This window comes from Mesitornis unicolor, unplaced genomic scaffold (assembly GCF_000695765.1).
Source record: "Mesitornis unicolor isolate BGI_N332 unplaced genomic scaffold, ASM69576v1 scaffold543, whole genome shotgun sequence".
NCBI classification, from domain to species: Eukaryota; Metazoa; Chordata; class Aves; order Mesitornithiformes; family Mesitornithidae; genus Mesitornis; species Mesitornis unicolor.
Genome location: NW_010173732.1, coordinates 77,868 through 92,372, shown reverse-complemented (window position 1 = coordinate 92,372; position 14,505 = coordinate 77,868). Strand labels below are relative to the sequence as shown.

At 42.6% G+C, this 14,505-nt stretch overlaps 1 protein-coding gene across 3 annotated transcripts; it reads right to left on the bottom strand.

Annotated features, from left to right (window-relative positions):
- Nucleotides 1–820: 820 nt before the first annotated feature.
- On the bottom strand, nt 821–14,076 carry LOC104537794 (annexin A8-like). 3 transcript variants are annotated; one of them, XM_010180790.1, is made up of 12 exons: nt 14,056–14,076; nt 9,957–10,047; nt 9,597–9,691; nt 8,296–8,409; nt 7,343–7,433; nt 6,650–6,729; nt 5,986–6,045; nt 5,387–5,480; nt 3,526–3,621; nt 3,217–3,275; nt 2,243–2,365; nt 821–877 (listed from the first exon to the last, which is right to left on the bottom strand). In XM_010180790.1, exons 1-12 carry the CDS (start codon nt 14,074–14,076, stop codon nt 821–823), a joined length of 981 nt encoding a protein of 326 aa, XP_010179092.1. The 3 variants fall into 3 exon arrangements, with proteins under 3 accessions (XP_010179092.1, XP_010179093.1, XP_010179094.1); XM_010180791.1 differs by lacking the exons at nt 6,650–6,729; nt 7,343–7,433; XM_010180792.1 differs by lacking the exons at nt 9,597–9,691; nt 9,957–10,047.
- Between the last annotated feature and the right edge of the window lie 429 nt (nt 14,077–14,505).

Here is a 14,505-nt window from a genome sequence, read left to right as displayed (position 1 = left end):
GGAAGTCCACTGACCTCTGAAGTTACTGTGAAACTAGGAGCAGAAACAGGTCTGCTCCCAAGAGCAGGATATCCTATATTCACCAAAACCTAATAATCTGTCCCAGTTTTGATTTCCCTATGGTCTGACATTGATGTCACTCCCTGAACCTGCCCGTCTGCCCCTGCAGACATTCATGCAAGAAGGAAATCAGGCATACAGCTTTCAACTTTCACATGCTTACAGCCAGTTTGGCTCTGCCATCCCCTGCTCCTAGGGGAGCCCTCACTGAAGCTATGCAGATACAGCTGCTAAACCAGCCCTCTAGGACTGCATTATCCATTTTGACCCATGCCCTAAAGCCCCATTAGTATCTGGGACTCCTTCCAGACCCACCCTGCTGCATCAAATGGCCAGAGCTATACCAGCTTGTCCTAGTGAAGTTAGCATGGCCTCAGGACAGTCAAAGCTTTGTAGAGTTGTTCAGACTTGGGAAACACCTACAGATGGCTCAGTGACTCAAAAAAGCCTTTAATTTCATGTCTAAGTCCCACCCTTCACAGTGTATTAAAAAAGAAGGGAAATTTCCCAGAACAGAACAGAAACAAAAAAGAAACATTCTTACTTATGTTTGAAAAGCTGTTAGGGAAGTGAATAGTTTTTAATGTGTAATGAGCACCCACATCCTTCAGAGAGCTTTGGAAATCTTGACAATTAATTTGATCTTCTTTTTCTCCCTACTTGGATCACTAGAAAGGTTTTCTACATGCACATTTTCAGACCCTTGTTCACTGCTAGTTTTCCCTCTGTATCCATTTCATCATCTTCCTCGCAGATTTTGTCAGTCACTGCCACAGAGATTCAGCAAGGCTGTCTTGTAGTCGCCACTGGTGTCATCCTGACAGGAAGGAAAGAAAAAAAAAGGTGAGTGTAGAAGTTCCTCTGCATGCTCCGAGTGCTGACTTTGTCAGTCTATGGAATATGCCCACACAGGAAAAGGACTTTGGAAAGAGCAAGCCTGACTTCAGCAGAGTTACGGCCAGCTGACACACCATCCAGAGTGAATGGAGAAACGAGGTTTGCAGCCACCACCTGAAATAACATGTATCAAGTCCAATTCTTTTCTTTGAAATGCAGGTGAGCAATTGATCATGGCTTCATCTCGCAGAGCAGCACAGGCAAAGTCAGCATGAACAAGAGCAACCAATCCTGCTGTGTTCAGATTTTATGTCCCTGGGTGTTTGTGTAGCATTCTCTCCCCTACAGGAAGGGAAAGGGCTGTATAGTTAGCCCTGACACATGACATTTTTTTTAAAAGCCACAGATACAGCCATTTTGATCTAGAGAAGCACTACAGAGAATATTTCTAGATGAAAAATTGTCTTCCTTTGAATGTTTTGTGAGGACAGGTATAAAGCCAGTTCAACTTCTCAGAAGGAATGAATATTCTGCACAGACCTTGAAGACTGATCATTAATCAACGTGACAGACACTGACAGTGTCAATTAGAAGAAAGGGCCTTCATTACAGAACCAGACTTCCCATGGGCACTGTTAAGGATAGTGCTTCTGTACCATTTGCACTGGGAGAGAGGAATGTCCCAGAGTCCTTAGGAAAAATGGTAAAACCCAACATTTTACCCCTAACAGGAGAGGGTCATTCACTCAGAGCTGAGACTCAAACCTCAAAAGCTACAATGAGCTTTGACAAAGTTCAGTTTCTAAACCTCTCCCACCACAGTACAGACCAGGCCTTCATCTGAGATAGGTCAACTGAAAAAAAAAAAAGCCACAAACAAAAAAACCAAAACAAACCAACAACAAAAAGAAAACAGAACAAAAAACCCACCCAACACTGTTTTGACTTACATGGCACTGGCTTCAGCTAGTTAAGGACAGCAGAGAGAAAGAGAGGACAAAATAGCACAGCAACACGGGCAAAGTGTAACAGGGAGAATTAAACCAATCTAGATTCGTTTAGGAGATCATGAAGTGCATGAATACAGAGTTTGGTCCATGAAAAACCTGGAGCAGTCTCTCCTGAGGTTTGGCTTTGCCCGAGTTACAGAGTATACAATTTGACTCACCTTTCAGGCGTATATGTCTCCAAAGGATCTGATTGTTACTAGGCCTAATAAAGGACAGCTATGATATTAGCAGAAATGACATTTTTATTAAATACAACCATGGAAGCATCACACGGTGCTAGACAGATTAGGAATGTATGCAATGGCTAAGGATCAACCTATCAAGATGCTGCTTACCGTAATCATACTGGAGAGAGATTTTCCTGCAATATGCTTGAATTCAGCCTTTATAAGATTTAAGTCAACTTCACTTCGAGAGACAATCACCCTTGTAAGAGTCCCGTCACGGGTGCCAGACCCCTGAAATAACAAATGCATCAGTCTGTGTTGTTAGTGGGTGTTCAAGAGATAAGCTGTAGCAAGGTCCAGGATAGGAAGAGTCAGCTTTCAAACATTGCTTGGCACATGTTCTGTAGCACATCTGCTTCTCTTTCTGGAGGGCCAACTCCCACTCCCCTCCCAGGGGCCACTGTCAATACCGTTAAGTCCACCATGGAAGTGCACTATCAGTCTTTGCACATGTCAAACATGCCACAGAATTGGAAGCGGATACTGAATACATATTGTCTTTCCGTAGCACCACCCATACAACACTTGGCTTCAACTAATATTGTTTAGTCACTCACAGGAAAATTGAGATCACATCGATAACAAGAATAATCACTCATCTCAGCTTTCCACAAAGTTGGGAGAGCTGACATCCTTTACTTATCAGTTAAGAATTACAGGGACACAATCTGGAGATGCCTTATGTGTTCCCATTTGGAACTCTTTAATTTTATACTGCCATTGACAGAATTACTTCCTAAAGAGAAAATACTGTGGTTAAGTCCATTAACATCATGGGCAAAACTCTACCATGATCAACTTCCTAGAAAAGTATCTTCCAGAAGTTTTGTCTCTGTTCCAGAGGGTGGAACTGGCTTCTTGTGGACTCCTCAATCAGAAAATTCAGACTCTAGTAGTATCTCAAGCTTAAAGTGTACTTTCCTACCCAAGGTGTTTGAAGGAATTCTGCTATTACTTGCAACAATAGCATTAAACTTGCTGGATTTCACCAAAACTTTGGGTCTTCTAATTTGAATTGGTGAAAGCCAGGTTACAAGTTAAGTCCAGTATCAATACGAGTATGTTACAATGAAGTGTCTTACCTTCAAAGCATTGTACAGCCTTTCTGCAAAGTAGCAATGGACACTCCTGGTGCATTTCACTAGGCACACAAAAAGGCTCAGTAAGAATCAATGGTAATTCTAGTTCAGGGCAGCAGGTAACAGAGATTCAATGTGCTTTCCATTAACTTAGTGTACCACTGGAATCTGAGTTTATCTTACCTAAGAAGTACCCTTTACTTCCTACCAGCTACCTTTATAAATAAGTAGATTCATTTAATAACAGTCAAGTGCTGCAGGAGAAAAGGCAGCAGGCTCAGACAAAAGAAAAGGAAATGTAGTCAATCTTACCAATAGCCAGCATGGCATCCTCAAGTGAACCATTAGTTTCACTCTTGATAGAGTCTTCTATGCTCTTACCAGACAGTTTCTGGTACTCTTCAAACACTGTTTGAAACACAGAGAACCCCAGGTTTTTTTACCAAGCAACTGCTCAGACATTTTATGACCAATATTTACAAGTTTTCCTTGAGTGCCAATATAAAAACACATCCTGCTAAAACAATTGTCACATTTGCACCAACTTCAGGAGACTTCAGTCAAGCCCAGAAGTCAGCTACAAAAATAGATGGCAACATTGACAAAAAACCAGCCCACCCACTGCCTTCATTACAAAATGCAAGTTCAGTCACCTCATTCTATTGGAAATCTGACCCTTCATCGCTGTCTTTAACCACAGAAAGGAAGCACACAGCAGAAGGTTAGGCACAACTCAATCTTTTGGTCTTGTGTTTGTTGATGTCACTATTTTCAGGAACCAAAATAAAACCAAATTAAATCTAGGACTATGCTGCTTGTTACCCTTGGACTTTTAAATCATGACAGCACTTTGGGAAAAAGTATTATTTCATCCACAATTAAAAACAAACAAACAAACAAAAAACCAACCAACTAACTCAGAAAAGATGACGCAGGTCCAGATTCCAAGATATTTGAACTCCCACATTAATAAAAGCTCAGAAACAGAGTTGTTGTTCACCTTACACACTCTGCATACTCCAGAGTTCAGATTTACAGATCTTAGTTTAGTTTCCTAGCTTTCAGAATAACAAAGAAGGAAAACTGCTATGTAATGCCACGGACATCTTAATTAAGCTTGCTCAGCATTCAAGATCAGATACCTAAACACTGATGCTCAGATACTTTGGGGAAAGGCAATACCACAGAGTAGACACATGGATACAACCTTCTCAACTCAGGCCTACTATCTGTATTTTAAAAAAAGAAATAGGCTGTAACAATTAGTCTCAAGTTTTAAACACAAACAGTTACAGGCTGCTATAGCACAGAGGATATTACTTGCTTGGTGAAACAGTAGGTCCCAAAGATTGGCTGCATCCTGATAACGAGAAGTTGAAATTCTGTTCTTAAAGGCAGACACAGCCAAAGACTGGAGACCACTTTATTTTTGTTTTTTAACTGTCGTTTGGAGATTAATCTGAAACACAAGGGGGAGCTGGCCTCCAGCGCCTAGAAAACAGCCTCAGAAGACCTCAGCTTGAAAAAGCTCAGACATACCAAGTTTATCACCAGCTAAATTTATCAGTTTAGGTCCAACCGATTTGCACAGTACTTGATATGCTTAGATTCAGCCAACATAACAAAATCTGTTAGTCAGAGCCTTGGAATGCCTCAGAATTCTAGAGCTGCTCAGGGCAGTGGGGAGCTGAGGGCTCCCATAGCTGGAGCTGGGTTAGTGTCTTCCCTCCCAGCAGCCTCTGATGCCCTCAAGAATTCTGGTTTCAGGGCAGAAATGCAGGCTGCACTCTGTGATTCTCCAGCATTGAATAACCACCTACTTTTGCAGTGATTTTTTTCCCCAGAGGAACCCACATCCAAGGAGTCATGGCTCTGTCTAGTGCATGTCCCAACCTGGTTAGAAAACGACTCACTCTCTTTCCTTGAGTTCATAAAAACAGCTATTCCATCCAGCCGTCACCACTGCATACAGACTCCTAGATAAGCCACTTGATTTTCAGCAGCACTAAATCTTCATAAGTTTTCACAAAAGCTACTGGTAGCTTTTGGTCCCTGAGTGACCAAAGATTAGGAGACAGGCTCAGGTACTTATTTCTGACTACCCATCTACAGTCCTGCTGTTTCATTTTTGCTAGAGTGATTTCTCATTTCAGAGACTTGGGAGTATCCATACCTTTCAGCAAGTGTGTGGCACTCCTTGAGCACAAGATGGTGATGAACTGCATCTCGTCAGTGCCCTTTATCTTCTCCCCAGCAGCATAGAGAGCCTGTAATTTAACACGCAACTGTTAGAGAGATGTTCTGTGTGTGCAGCTGGTAAAGGAACAGAGTTTGGCTTAAGACACTGCTAAGGTAAAGGGGGTTGAAGTAACATAAAACACTGTGTGAACTGGTCTCTTCTAGAATGGTCTATTATGAAAACCTTTAACCAGCTTTTCTAATTAAATTGGAACAGCCACTGTCTGCACCCTTTCCAGCCCTCCTGCAGCATCAAAAAATAGTCTTTAGGTTTCTTCCCTATTTTCTGCTCTCCCACTCCATCATACCCATATACTTTCACATATCAAAAGCAGCTGAGCCCAAGCCCAACTCTCATCACTCCTTTTCGGAACAGCAAGGCTCAGCAGCATAGGCAAAACTGAAGAATCCCAAGTTGCTTCCACTTGAAGACCACCCCTCCTCTGACCAGGACTCTGCAGTCCACTGAAGCACTTGGAAGCTCAAGGCAGGTGGGATACAGGCATACCATTGATCACAGGCATTTGAGAGTACCTCTGCATCCTGGAGAGCCAGTGCTGTGTCCACATAGAGAGTGGCATTGTCCCTCTCACCCTGTGAGAAGAAAAAGAAAGGTAACCATTTCATCTCATGAAGATTCTTCCATATATAAGGATCACAATGTACATTCTGGGCAAAGATCAGTTATCATTCTCAGTTATTTCTGCAGAGTACTTAAGGAGTAATGTTTCAGACAGTACAAGTGCTAACTCCTTCACTAAAAGGCACTGAAATCAGTCATATGAACCACAGCCAAAAAAATTGTTAAGTTGTTCTGCTGCTAGGCAGGAAAATTCATAAAATGTGATGGGATAAATGCACTCAGCATTGAGGGGACAGACCCTGGAAGAGTGGGGAATCATAGTTGTCAGACACTTTTTTCTAAGTCCCTTGTAGAGAGCAATGGCTTTATGCATATGTAAAAAGTCTCCCAGCAGTAGAGCTGACTGTTCCCAGCTCTCTTCCTGTTGCTAAGGGAGGAGGTTTCCCTGCTTTAGTCACATCGAAGTTGAAACACAAATCCAGTTCAAGTTATGTGTTTGTCTCTGCAGTTTATCTGGTGGTCATGACTATTGCCTCTTCTATTGCATGTCTACTTCCAAAAGGAAGAGAAGAATGTGAAGATCTTTATACCCTCATTTCTCTTCTCTAGCATTACCTGAAGAAGGCAAACCAGAATCTTTTCAAAGTAGCCACTTGTTTCCGATTTTATGTCATCTTCCAGATCAGAACCGTATTCTACCCAGGGGAAAGAGAAGGACAATGGAAGGATTTGTTATTTGGGTGATATAGTCAGGATATTACCAGTCACCCGAGGACACATAGTAGCCTGACACTAGTCAGGAGGTCATTAAGGAAAGAAAACAGGGCTGAGAGCAGCTTACACCCTCAGTGATACCCAGGTCAGCATTTGCATCCAACTGATGTCCAAGGCATAAACACAGAGTTAATGTTAGAGATATAGTTTAAGTGATCAAAGACAAGACAAATTTGTCTTTGGAATTTGATAAATTCCCCTCTAGAGTGTATTTAATGGGGAGAAAAAGGCAGGTGCATAGATATAGGGTTTTTTTTCATTCGGACAACAGCCTTGGTTCAGCCAAACTGAACCAAATCTGTGATTTGCTGACCTTTTCCACTAGCTGGATGGAGATTTAGAAAGTGATTTTCAAATTCTCTCAGCATAGCCATGTTCTGTGTGCCAGGCTGAAAGCAGAGTTAGGTTGCATCTTCCTGCTTTTAAAAATCTCCTTCTCCTGCTGACAGTGCTAGTTGGTAACACCATTTCTGCTGTGCAATCAGGCAGTCACACATTGCTCTGACCAGCAAATCTGAGCCCCAGGCACTTTACCTTCTTTGTAGGCCTTGACTATCTCTTTGATCTGTGCTTTTGTCCGGGATGCCAGGATCTCTATGATAACATCTTCACTTGTTCCTACACCCTTTAATAGAAAACACAGTGGAGAAATAAAGGTGGAGAAAGGCACCTAATCATGGGGTGTGATTTATTGCGAGAGAAGTATGATCAAGTGAGAAGTCGGATGGCAGCAAAGTATTATGCTGTATGCTGAGCTGTGAGAAACTGTCAGGATGAAAGCTGGAGACACAAAGCACATTTGGTTTGAACATAGTTTCTTTTCCTGAGGTGTTTAATTTCAAAAGGATGATTATATATAACCCTGCACTTCTGCAATACATTTCTGGATCTGGATCTTCAATGACAGACAGCGTTAGAGGGATGTGGGGAGACCAATGCTTGCCTAGTCAGTCTATCTTTGTACCATTTTAATAGACCTCTCTGCATCTGAAACTTGAAAAGATATTGTATCCACAGGTAGGATCCCAGCCAGTCCCAGTCTGGCCCTCGCACCACCACTTCTTGATCTCTTAAAAGTTTCACATCTCGAGGCACCAGGGCAGTAGCTTTGTGCCATTGTGCTCCATTCACAAGAGGTGCTGCAGAAAGCAGCAAAGAAAGGTTCAACTGAAAACCGTCATCTTGTGGATGCTCCTTCCTTGTCAAAGCTGAGTTTAGTTTTGCTGTTGCCTTCCCCAGGCTTTTTGAGACATGTATGCACAGAAACTCTCATACACATACATTATGCGTATGCATGTGTAAACAAATATTAAAGCAGCACTTCCCAACAGATATGCATTAATAGCATAATTAACTATTTCTCAAAGGCTGCTGCTAATAAACTTAACCATGCAACAGTCCAGTTACTATCACTTACTAAGCAGAGTTACAGGAAGTTAACTATGGAACCATACTGCTACTTAAATATCAGCATGTAATTTGCTTACCTTCATGGCATCGTATAGTTCCTTGGCATCATACTTGAAAGGGGAGTACATAAGAGCTACAATGAGGCTCTCGAAACTGCCACAGAGTTCACACTTCAGGCATTCAATCAGATCCTGTCAAACATGCACCACACAGTTACATAAAAAGCCTCAGAGGATCAGTGCCAAGCACTGTTTCCATCCCCATGGCCTACAGCAATGAAGCTGAACAACAGTATTGCGTTGATAGTTTATTAGAAAAGTTCCAGGAGTGGAAAACACACCTAACTCCAAAATGGGATTTGTCTAGGTCCTTCTACGTTCCCTGTTGTCCCATTACTCAAGCTTCTCCCCGGTACTAATTAATTCTGCAGCAGAGTAGGGATAATAAAAATCTTCCCCCACCCTGCTTTACTCAGTGAGCAGAACCAGGCGGCCAAAGGTCTTGAGTTGAGCAAGGGATGTAGCTTCAGACAGAGCCAAGTCCCAGAGCCTGCATATGAACATGCACCCAGGACTTTTGCAGAATCAGGCACGCAGTCCATTTCAAGACAGACTTCAAACTTTCTTTTCACTATAACGCAGGTTTTTTTAGGGTATGATCCACTATGTTTTAGTGGGATGCAAGCACTCTATTCATTGTTCCATATTGCCCCCCTCACATTTGTTTCCCTTTTTTAAGTCCTTGCATGGCAGCAAGGGTCACTGGAGACTCCCATTTCTATGCTGAGCCAAGAGCCCATACTTCTCTTTCTCAATACATTTCTTTCTTTCCCTCTCTTTAACTGTGGCTCTCAGACAACTAGCTCCAGAGTATGGCTGGTGGGAGAGTTTTCCTAATAAAAGTAAGATTTTATCAAAGACAGAAAGATAGCCACAGGAAAACATGGTTGTCAATAACCACAGTTTGTTTTCATTTTCAGAATTTCCAAACAAATATAATTAAACGACTCTTTAAACAGAACTTTCTTTGACATTTAAAAGGGCCCCAAACCAAAGCAATATTTTACTCAGAATGCCACTTAGAAAGGTATCAACTTTTGTTATAGCTTCAAAAGTAATAAGAAGTTACACTTAAAATATATTTAAAAAAAATATTTCTGGTCAAAATGCATTTTACAAAAAAATTACAAACTTTGTTGGAAAACCAGTTGTTCCAACCAAAAATTAATTGCACATGTTCACCTCAGGCCTTATAAACACATATTAATCTACTTCTCTGCAGAAGACCTGCATATTGTTTACAGAATGCCTGCAGGATAAACTGTACACCCATTTACTATGCCCTGCATGCAGCGCAACAGTGACTGAATTGGAATAACCTTTCCAAACTGTGCTTTGTAGGATTTGGCAATCTGTTGACGTTGCATATTGCTCCTCTTGGTTAGGACATCAATTATAGCTTGTTCATCAGTCCCTGTGGAAAGCAACAATAAGCCATAAACACAGTGCATGGAATAGGTTGAGACTAGTCCAAAATCCCAGTACAATTCAGACAACCTTCCCTAGTTCATTTACTTCATAATGTAGAAGTTTAAGTATTTATGTGTTGAGGAAGCTAATTTTTAATTTTTCACATTAAAACATTGTATCTCTGGCCGCAATTTTCTGAAATAATGGCTTTCAACTGGGCAATTATAAGCAGAACATAGCATTTACACATGCCATAGGAGTCAACTCACCAAGCCCTTTCATGGCCTTGTACAGAGCCTGAGCATCAGGCGCGGGGTCAAAGTTTAAAGCACCTGTCACAGACTTGCCCTCCGCTTCACTCTGAAAGAAGAAGAAAAACACAGGACTTTTCACCACTGCTTTTCATCAGCTGAAAAAGCATTTTGGAAAGTAAATGAGTATTATTCATTGCCTACACACGGGGAAGGCAGAGAAGAGTGGAGGGAGGGGTTGGTTCAAAGCATCTTAGCAGAGCTCCGAAGAGCACACAAGTTTCCTGCCTCCAGCTGCCTCTACCAGCCTTCGGCTCCTGGCAGAAACATGAAGTGCAAAGCACGACCAACACTGCTGCAACAGTCACTAGGTGTTGGCAGTCTGATAGGAAAAGCTGAGTAAGCTACACTTTCTTATTCACCTGTTAAGTACAATACTTCATAACATGTATGGTATTGTATTATACTGCTATTAGGAACTGCATTTCTTGGTAGTTTGGTGCAGGGTACATTTTACCCACAGTTTTTTGATTTCATGAAATAGTTACACTTTCACAGACCATTTTTCTAGGTAGAAGTTTATTCTCCTACTGCTGCTTCACTTGTGCACAGATGATTTCAAGAAGGAAGTATCTATGCTGAAAGGATTTGGGCCAAGAGACTACTTCGAAGGAACAAATACATTTGGAGAAGTGCAGGCTTGATGTTCTCCCCTGAATCAAGGGCTAACTACACAGGAATCCTCCAGACAGACCCCTAAGGCACTGCCAGTGCTAGAGTTCTGGGGCAGAAAAACATGCTGAGACTTATTCCAGTCACCACAAGGTAGTGGGCCATCAACCAGATCCCAGGCTTGAATTTTTAACAAAAGCTGTTAGTCAAGGGACTGTCTTGAATATATTGATGCATTTCTAACAATAAGGTCCTATCAACAGCAGAGTACATCAGTAGTTAGTCATAGAGAATCATCACCATTTCATTCCAAAAATGGACAGCATTTTCTCTTCCTTAGCAGCAAAAAGATTTAGTAAAGTACTATATTCTTATAAATTTACTTGCAGGGTCAAGGTTAATATTGACCTAATGATATCAGTATGACTTGATGGATTTTTCAATGGGGACTCTTCAGTGAGGGTGACCTCAAAGTAATGGAAAAAACCACTTTCAAATCAGAGCTTACAGACCAGAAGGAATCACTATGGCTGTCCCATCTGACTTGCATTACATGGACAACCAAGTGCCACCCAGCAGCTTCCTGCTATGGTGCAAATCCCTTCTGCTCTTATCTCCTGTGCTAAAGAGGGCTCTACTCCTCTTCTTCTACAGTCTCATCCAAGTACTGCTCAGAGAACAACCCTTCAAGCAATCCTTGCCAGGTAGAAAAGCCTCTAGAAAATCCCTTCAGGGCTTGCATTCCTGGTTTTTAATGAGAGGCTGGAAGATCGATGGCTTCGTGCTCAGGAGTATCTGCCAACAAATGCCAGGTCTAGCCTAGCTCCTCAGCTGAAGCATACCCACACTGTGTTGCACAGATGCTCAGGCTGGCTTCTTGGCAAACCAGCTCAGGTGTCCTTGTTGAGTGCTTTATTGCTAGGTATAGCTGGCACATGCTTGTATTCTTGGCAAGCCAAGCTCTGGGAGCAGTGACAAGTGAGCAAGAGGCAATGATGGGTATCAAGAGAGGCAGTATGTTCATCAATTAGGAAGATCAACAAGAGGTTTCAGCTTGCTGAAGTTTGCTTTAACAGCCAGCACAGAGACAGACTCTTACGCTACCACACCCTGCTCCCAATGAGAGAGCAGCTGCAGAGTGGGCAGTGTCAACAGAAAACTTCTCACTAGATGCAGCTTTGAGTCCCAATGACTACAGAGCAGCAAATTTAAGGCTGTTGCGAAGCTGTCACTGTAGAAAGCATTGCCACCCTCAAAGGTTTGTCATCATTCTGGAACAGAAGGTTTGGTTGAGCTGGTAGGACCATTGCAAGCTCTCCTTTTCTGCTCCCCTGTGAAGTCAGCTGGCACCAAAACAACTGCCCTGGAAAGCAGGTTACTACATCAACCATCTGATTTTGCTCTGAAAATGGTGGACAATCCTCTCTAGCTACATACAGGTGCTCATGTGAAAGAAACCCTCTGGGCCTGTGCCTGGTGACTCAGAGAAGGAGGGAGTGCAAAGCTGAGCTTTCATTTGGAGGCAGCGGAAACAACTTAAACAATAGTCAATTTTTTTGGTACTAATTCCAATAAACATTTACAGCCCATCCTGGCTCAAGTAGCGCTCTCCTGACTCACTCATACACCTCATTCTCCTGTATTTAATTGTTACAGCACAGGTACGATCACAACAGGTCTCCAGAGTAACCCTGTTCAGTTTGGTCTTGTTTCCCAGATGAATTGATCCTATGATTAACTAACTGAAACTACGCAAACCATCTGTGTAATGCTCATGTGAAGATGAATAATTTGCATGAAAACAATGGAATCAGTGTATGATGAAGGGTTTGGAAAACAATCTTCTACTATCCTTTTGAGAAAGTTTTTGCTTTCTCATCTTCTCCATGCCTCCAACCCCTACAACACCAACAGGTAAGAGATCGCTGGAGCTTCCAAAGGCTTTTCTACTCCTTTTCTCACTCTAAGTTTTCAGAAGATTTCCAGCTTGGGGTGACATGGAGTGAAGCAGATCAGCAGAAATGGGAAAATTAAAGTCAGAGCTACTCCAAGCTTTGGAAAAAGTCTGTTTTAATGTACCAAACTTCCAAAAGGAAATAAGGAGACAGAGGGAGACCAGTAGAAAGGAAGATTACGATTTCCGTCTTTCTGTCAAAAAAAAGTCATTATATGTTTTGAGATCAGGAAAGATGCCTATCTGAAATCTATCTGAATAAAGTAGGAATTAGCTTGGTATTCCCCAGCCCCCAAGGTGTTTTGATTTGCTTTGGTTTGATTTTGTTTTGTTTCTCCAGTTCCCACTCCTCTGTCACAGAATTATAACCGAGAACTTGAAAACTGGTCATATTTATGCAAAGTGGTTTCTCACTCCTTGATGATGTATTGCACCTGAGGTAATATAATACACTGCAAGGCAGCTCTCCTACCCTTCCTGGGCACCTTAGCTGGCACAGTAGCAGCAGAGACCCCTTCAAGGCCCCCTGCTCAGCTCACCCCTTGCACAGGCTACTGAAACAAAAAGCCTTCTTCACAACAAGGTGGAGGGGGAACACAAATCTTTCCAAAGATGACACAAAAGCAGTTAAGAGAAAGCCTGTGTAGCACTGGCAATGGTGCTGGGCAGGGGACTGGGCTGGGAAAGAACACTTTTCTACCAATATTCCTCCATTGTGTGTCTCCAGCTGGTCTCTTCTAGACCTTTGCTTATAGGTATCTGGAGATAAAGTCTGGGGGTAAACCTGACCTTTCACATAGGCTAATGGACAGCTGCCATCCACGGCAACAGAGCTACGCACATCACCAGAGCTGCCTCCTACCTGGCCCAAGCTGTACCCTGGAGGCTGTCTCAGCACACCCCACTAGCATCCCCCCAGCCCGCCACATTCCTCCCAAAGCCACAAGAGTTTAAAAGAGAACATACACAGCATTTCTGGCTCCCAGCAGATAGATGGGGTATCCAAGACCACATTGTCATTGCAATATTAAAAACCCACCAAGGAAAATGACACTGTGGCTTGGCCACATCTTCCTCTGTGACCGCAGCCTGCCAGCACAACTGGGGATCAAAATGGGGGCAGACCAGTGCCCTGAACTCACTGCCACAAGAGCAGGGAGTGGATAAAGAGCCTGCAGCTTTCAGACCTAATGCAGACCTCAGCTGTGTTACTTTGCTGCTTTTCAGTACTGTCTCCCCACGTAAAAAGGCACACAAACACCCCCTGAACCACTCTCAACCGAAGGACCAAGAAGACACTGCTCTTCTTCTCAAAGCCAGAAATCATGTTAACACCTTCCCTAATCAAGGTTTTAGAAGTGCTGAAAGCTATTTTATAGTCAGAAAAATCAGTAGATAGGTATGGGTGGTATTTAAAGGGAAACATTCCCACACAGTGACTGATGCAACTTATAAGTCAAGGTATCTTACTTCAGTATTTCCTCTACTTACCCAGGCCTTCCACCATGCCATTGCAGTCTCAGTAGTGATACCTGGGTCTGTTGGTGAAGAAAACCACCCATTATCACACTTCACAGTTAGGGAAACTGAATTTTGAAGGGGGTGGAGGGAGAAGAAAAGGAAAGAAAAGTTATTTTCAATAAACTTACCACAAGAAAACTGGAATAACTGTACTGCTCAGGAGGCTTATTCCCTCTGGAAGCAGCAGAATGTAACTGGTCTCTCTGTGCTGAGGACACACAGGTATAAACCATCCTTATCTAAAAATTCCATGGGCAAACGCCCTCAAACATGACTCAACCTGTTTCTTCACACATGATCTCACAGGGAGAGATCAAGTTGCTTAATAAGTGAGGCTTCCCGTGTGAGGAGCCCTACATTCAGTCCCGTTGACTAAAGCTCATTGTAATTTTTCCACTGCTTCTCCCCCCACACACACCC

What these genes read in the sequence shown, in the direction of transcription:
- LOC104537794 (XM_010180790.1), bottom strand. Translation starts at nt 14,076, where the DNA reads ATGGCATGGTGGAAGGCCTGG. An exon ending in TTCTGGTTTGCCTTCTTCAG is followed by an intron (nt 6,046 to 6,649) that starts GTAATGCTAGAG and finishes TTCTTCTCACAG; the next exon opens with GGTGAGAGGGACAATGCCAC. An exon ending in GGATGCCATGCTGGCTATTG is followed by an intron (nt 3,276 to 3,525) that starts GTAAGATTGACT and finishes TTGTGTGCCTAG; the next exon opens with TGAAATGCACCAGGAGTGTC.